We start from the raw sequence: 7070 nt of genomic DNA, 5'->3' as shown, positions 1-7070 counted from the left end.
TCGGGAGTCCATTAGGGCGGAGCACAATTGGCCCAGCGTTATCCGGGTTAGGGGAAAGTTTGGCCGAGGTAGGCCGTCATTGTAAATAATTTGTTGACTTGCCTAGTTAAATAAAGGTTAAAATGCTCATTTCCTGTCACTGTTCCTTTAAATTTTGTGGTGGTTGTCATGGTAACGCCAGGTCATGTGCAACTCCCCCCAAAGAAATCGCTTCAAAGCATAAAAATCTGACCTGAGCATCCAGACAGATGTCGCATATGGAGGATGGGGTTTGTGTCAGGATTCTGATCCATATATGGAAGTGGTATAAATCGGAAGTCAAAAGATCAGATTCCATGTTGTTTTCAAGCTGTTTACACATGAGGGAAAAGAGCAGACATGCAAATAATGGCACTCAGGTTGCTGAAACATGTTGTGGGCATAACCATAACATTGAACACACTCTTATAACACGTCATAGGATAATACCCTATTCAGCTACGGAAGAAAAGAACGCCCATCAGTATAACTCACCTCTATTCAATAAAGCTAATTGATAGACCATCCATAGAGCATAATAACCATAACATGTACCACCCATCATATGATGCACACTACCCATAAAACACCAAGCTCCTTCCTGTCGCAGCCCGCGGCTGACGAGGCTGTCTGCTTTCTCTGGCTAATGAAGAGAGGAGCGGAGAAGACGAACAATGTCCAGTTAATCTGGAAGACATTTTAAAGGGGCTCAAGTTAAGGCTTGTTATATTACACGATAAATCACCTTACAGTAATAAAGAAGAGAAAGGAGAGATTGTCCCCGCTGTGTTGAAGAGTGGGGCCTCGTTCTAAGAGATATCCTCTGTCTATGTCCACTCCAGGTCACACGTGTGGGTGCCTGTAGTGTGTAAATGGGCATGTGCATGTAGGCTTGTGTGTTTGCATATTACTCCTAGTGTTGCATAGAAAAGGCTAGAAGACGATCATCTTAATTCATGACAAACATTTCTCAGAACTAGTACATTGCAAAAGTCCTGGGAAACTAGGAACATAATGTACTTAATGCATGTCCCTGGGAGAGAGATTGTCTTGAAAGTCCCTTTCAGTTTGAAGAGGGAAAATAAAGAAAGTAATTCTCTCTGAACTGGCTCTCGGATGTAGACAGTAGAGAGAGTGATCGCCCTAGGCTCTGGCCCACTTCCTGCTTTCAAAACAAACCAGAACCACCCATCTTTATTGTATTGTGAGAGAGAATGTTGCAAACTAATACAGCCAAAACACCCAGAGTTTTTGATCAGCTGCATTTGTTCCTGACTTTTTCTTATATAAAAACTAAATTAGAAAGCTGTTTACTTTTCTCGTATTTTTCAAGGCGGCTGCTGTGGAGGTGGAATAAGAATGCGAGCTCGTGTATAATATGCTGATGTCCTGCAATACCATGATAACCATCACCATAAAAACAGTGTCAGGTGAGATTAAAATAGACCAAACCGTGCTGTCTATTTCTCTTTAATCATAACATCTCCACATATATGAAATGTTTATAAAGGAAGTGGGTGAGAGGGGAGGATGAAGCAGGAGCAAGGCAAGAGAGAGAGCAAAATATTGAAGTCTAACTATTCTCCCACTTGCTGTATGATGCAGAGAGAGGGGAAGAAACAGAGAATTCATTGAGATGAACTAGAATCCCTCGAAGGGCTCTTTGGCTAACAGAAACAGATAGCATATTTCATTAGCCTCTCCAGGTGATGTATAATCACGGTGGCTCTTCACTTTTTCACTGTGAGATTACATTCATTTATCAGCTGGGTTTCCTCTCCCTCCCTTCTTCTCATCCCCAACCCTCTCTATCCCTTAATTCCTCTCCTTTTCCTCACACTCACTTTCTCCCCCCCCTTCTCCTCTCTCTCAACCCTCTCCTCTCTCTCGCTCTGTTTCAGACTGGTGTTTATTAATAGCTTTCTGCATGGTTGGAGACCATTGCTGGGAGATTGAGTCGCTGTGTTATCCCAAACCCAGTGATAAACTATTTTTAATTAAACCTTATGAAACAATATTGAAAACTACCGAGCTGTGCCTAATTTTTCCACCACCTAGCTAGCCACAAACGCCCAGTATGTGTGCACACACACACACAACGTCATTCTAGGTGACATGCTACCCTCCAAGTGTATTGACATGCAGGTAAACCACTCTCTCTTTTCTATCACTATCATACTTTGCTGAATGTCAAGGATACAACCCTACCGCATTTTCCTTCACAGAGGAGAAACAAGAAATGAATTTAATACGGTGACGTTTTAAAGAGCGGTGTGGATGGAACACCTTGGTCCTGGTATCGTTCGTCCACTCCTCTACTCTCCTTCTCTTGAACCCTTTCATTCTCAGAATGAAGTAAAGCTTCTGAGTGGTTCATTTAGACCTCTCCCACTAACGACCTCATTAGTCCATTTGGTAATTAAGCAATTAACTCCAGATTAGCTATTGATTAATGTTTTCTGTGAATAATGTTTCTCAATGGGATAGTACTGGTTAAATATTAAACCTCTGGTAATGAGAAACTGATTGATTACATCAGCAGATTAATTAGAAAAGCACATGTACAATGGCTCATTATCTCGTTAACACACTTGTTCACATGATATAATCTTTCTTTGGTACTAGCCTAATACTATAGGCTAGGTGGCATTTGGGGTTTGTACCTTACGGCTCATGATAATACAGCAGATGACTCATGGGCATGGATTATCTCTCTGTTGATAACGTTGAGGCGGGGACATGGATTTAATAACTGCAAGACCATACACCCATATTTGCCCAATGACTGTCAACTCACTTATTCTCATTTAAAATGGACACCGATGTTGATATAAATACACTATATATACAAAAGTATGTGGACACCCCTTCAAATGAGTGGATTCGGATATTTCAGCCACAGCTGCTGCCGACCGGTGTATAAAATATGCACAGCTATGCAATCTCCATAGACAAATATTGGCAGTAGAATGGCCTTACTGAAGAGCTCAGTGACTTTCAACGTGGCACCATCGTAGGATGCCGCCTTTCAACAAGTACATTCGTGGCCTGCTAGAGCTGCCCCGGTCAACTGTAAGTGCTGTTATTATGAAGTGGAAACATCTAGGAGCAAGAACGGCTCAGCCACGAAGTGGTAGGCCACACAAGCTGACAGAACGGGACTGCCGAGTGCTGAAGCACGTAGAGCATAAAAATTGCCTGTCCTCGGTTGCAACACTCACTACCAAGTTCCAAACTGTCTCTGGAAACAACGTCAGCACAAGAACTGTTCATCGGGAGATTCATGAAATGAGTTTCCATGGCTGAGCAGCCTCACACAAGCCTAAGATCACCATACGCAATGCCAAGTGTCTGCTGGAGTGGTGTAAAGCTAGCCGCCATTGGACTCCGGAGCAGTGGAAACACCTTCCTGGAGTGATGAATCACGCTTCACCATCTGGCAGGCCGACAGACGAATCTGTGTTAAGCAGATGCCATGAGAACGCTACCTGTCCGAATGCATAGTGCCAACTGTAAAGTTTGGTAGAGGACGAATAATGGTCTGGGCTGTTTTTCATGATTCGGGCTCGGCCCCTTAGTTTCGGTGGGAAATCTTATTGCAACAGCATACAATGACATTCTAGATGATTCTGTGCTTCCAACTGTGGCAACAGTTTGGGGAAGGCCATTACCTGTTTCAGCATGACAATGCCCCCGTACACAAAGCGAGGTCCATACAGAAAAGGCTTGTCGAGAACACTTTTTGGATGAATTAGAATGCCAAACACGGGCCTAATTGCCCAACATCAGTGCCCGACCTCACTAATGCTCTTGTGGCTGAATAAAAGCAAGTCCTAGCAGCATAGTTCCAACATCTAGTGGAAAGCCTTCCCAGAAGAGTGGAGGCTGTTTAATTACAGTGGTACAATAGTAGAGTATCCTGAAGTAGTCTCTGCTCAGAGGTACAGCAACAACAAAGGGGTATGCACACGACAAAACTGAATAAGCAAAGATTCAATACGCACGCACACACACAGCCCTATTTAGAATAGGTAAGGATCTGGCCCTGCGCTCTGGTCGTTGATGTATTGATGCGTTTAATCAGTGTGCCATTTCGCCGCCGCGAGGAGTAATCATTTTTCCATTACACTACCTCCGAAGGACGTCCACACACATTTGTTTGGCCTCTTTTGGGTTGTGTTTCTGGGCCACAGCTTTCCTCTGACTCATGTTTTATTTATTTATTTGATGGATTAGAGGCCCAGCTTTTCTGCTAGGCCCCTGATGCAAAATGTCACCTTCCTCAATCACTGCCTCCCAAACACATACACCATCTTGCTCTACAACACACACACACACACACACCAGACCTAACTTTCTGCTCTGAGAATTGTGCTATTAAATGAATTATTACAAAAGAAGTGGAGTGAGGGAGAGGGTGAAATCAAGCAAAACGTTAAAAAGAATTCCTTGGCGCTTCATTGGTCCCTTGTTTTTTTTTATTATTTTGAACCAGAGTAATAATAGCAATTCATTTCCTTTTTAGAAAAAGCAATTGGATTGGGTAAAAGTCAACTTTGACCCTCTCAACACTTTTAAGCTTTCCCAGCAGTAATGCCATAATAAGGAATCTATAGGAGGATCAGAAACTGGGAAATGAAACAGTTCTTGACAACCAAACATTTATATAGATATGCTAAATGAAATAGTTATTGTTGTAATATACTTTTGTTTTACAAGTTTAAGACTTATTTGAATTGTCACTGTAGAGGATGTACCGTGAACATTGGATGTAGGTTCTCCTACAACCACTATGGGGAGACAAATCCACACATAATCCAATAAGGCATTGAATAAAATACAAAAATGACTAATAAAATACATAGAAAAGGCAAAACAAATGCGAAAACAACAAACAGATTTTGTAGGGGGAACATCCAGTAATTCTTCATATCCAAATCCATTATAGTCCTTGTTTCAAATCGTACAGCAACAATTGTGCAAACACAAACGATTTGACGACAGTCAATCACAGAAACCTTTCTTGAGCCTTGACTTCTTCCTTCTTGGTAACCATGCCCTCTTCAGGAGTGTAGTAATGATCAGACTTACCAAAGCCAAAGAGGCCTAGGGATGGAGAGACAGGCATGATGATGGGCCATGCTACCTTGTTGTTGTAGTCTCATTCCATAGAGAGCTGAACACTCTCACTCTGGCCTTGGTGTTGATGCTGGTCAAACTTCCTCGCTGTTAAGAAGGCATAAAGAAGTCAGAATTATACCAATTTAAACAGTGGGATTGATTTAGATATTTTAGAAGTGCTGTGTGAGCTAAGAGTTTACTAGTGAATGACACAGAGCTATTTGATAAACCAGAAATATATTTGACTTGAGTGATTAACAGATTTGAGGTCAGTTCCTAATCATGGACAGAAATAGAACAATTCTTCTAGATACATTTTTATATGTTAAATATGCATTTGACCCCAAGCTCTATCATAAGTGAGCACAAGTCTAACATTGATTGACGCATTATTCTGCAACAGCACTGAGACCAGGGCCGTTCCAGGCATAAGCGGTCGCTTGGTTGTACATCAGCCATCTTCCTCTTGATATGTCAGGCACTGACAGTCACTTAATTAGCCATGTCAGCTAACAATGTTTGGATTGATAGTCTAGCCAGGTATCTAAATGTGTAGTAATTATGGTCAAATTCCATGCCCAGAGGCCCTGACCTCCAAGGGGTCCCCATTGATTTTGTTAGTCATTCTCCCTTAAATATCATATTAACATGGCTTAAGTCATTACAAAATGTGTAGAATTGCAGAAAATGTTTCCTAAAATGGCAAAAATGTCTCTCCACCTCATGGCAAAATAGGAAGAATTGCAGGAAATGTGCTGTAAAACCACAAAAAAAAGTATCTCTGCCTGATAGCAAAATGAGTAGAATTGCATGAAATTTGTAATAAAATTGCAAATCTTTCTCTTCACCCCATGGCAAAATGTGTAGAATTCCCTCCACCGTAAAATGTTTGCGTCTAGCTTAGGGCCCCAAAAAGGCTAGAACCGGCACTCACTGTGACTGACAAACTCACCAAGAGAGTACATCTCCAGCTGCTGGCGGAGTCTCACTTTCTGCAGACTATCATAGAAGTTGGGTTCGGTCGTTACTCCAGCTGTGGGAGGTAGAGCGAATATCCTCATGATCTTCCTCTTATTTCTGATGGGGAGAAGAGGAGGAAAGCGAGTGAGACCCAACAGTAAACTGTCATTCATGTGCACTAGCTGGTTGGAAGCATTGTAACAGCAAAGTGTATCAAAAACATGTTATTAAGCACACATTCAGTTCAAAACACTCATATGTATTAACAGTCGGCCGCAAAATACAAAGGAGCCTCTTACTTTCTAGCATACATTAGCAGTCCGAAGCTAACCAGAATGACGAGCAAATAGACATTGGTGGCCTCATTCCACGCCTCGTGCACGGAGTAATCCAAAGATTCCTCGTTCGCCATGACACCATGACCGCCCATTGCGATCAAACAAATTGTGAAGTATGTTTCTATTTGTATAAACGTCTCTAAAAAATAACATTCAATAGACCGAGATTTATCTGAATACGACTCCTACGACGTAAACAGAAGTCTGACGTCGTTTCCGGAGTCGAACACTAGACGGTGATTGGGTTTTCATCCTCACAAAGACCACCCCCGCTTACTTTTTCAAAACAGGAAGTAAGTGCATTGCTTATATATTATTATTAATATTATTTTCACTTCTCTTATTTTTTTTATTATTTTTATTATTATGAACACAACAAATACAAAAAAATACTGAAATATACAAACAAGTGTACATAAACCTAACAGACAGGGGTATTACATACCAATATTCATTTTCAATTTGTTAAATGCTTTTATGGTGCGTATTGCTTTTACATTTACTGATCATTTCAAAATAATATTTAAATTCTATCTTAAATAACGTGAAAAGGGGTTTGTTCTCTGCCCACTTCATTTTATGGATAAAGAATCTTCCATGAAAGATAAACAAATTAACAATGACAGATAAATC

At 41.2% G+C, this 7070-nt stretch overlaps 1 protein-coding gene across 1 annotated transcript; it reads right to left on the bottom strand.

Annotated features, from left to right (window-relative positions):
* Positions 1-4478: 4478 nt before the first annotated feature.
* On the bottom strand, positions 4479-6678 carry LOC106611785 (small integral membrane protein 19). Its single transcript, XM_014212367.2, has 3 exons — positions 6399-6678; positions 6092-6216; positions 4479-5244 (listed from the first exon to the last, which is right to left on the bottom strand). The coding sequence occupies exons 1-3, from the start codon at positions 6527-6529 to the stop codon at positions 5180-5182; spliced, it is 321 nt and encodes a 106-aa protein (XP_014067842.1). The 5' UTR covers positions 6530-6678; the 3' UTR covers positions 4479-5179.
* Positions 6679-7070: the final 392 nt, after the last annotated feature.

Source organism: Salmo salar, chromosome ssa09, assembly GCF_905237065.1.
Source record: "Salmo salar chromosome ssa09, Ssal_v3.1, whole genome shotgun sequence".
Lineage (NCBI taxonomy): Eukaryota > Metazoa > Chordata > Actinopteri > Salmoniformes > Salmonidae > Salmo > Salmo salar.
The sequence above is the reverse complement of the archived record's forward strand: the minus strand, read 5'-3'. Positions and strand labels throughout refer to the sequence as shown.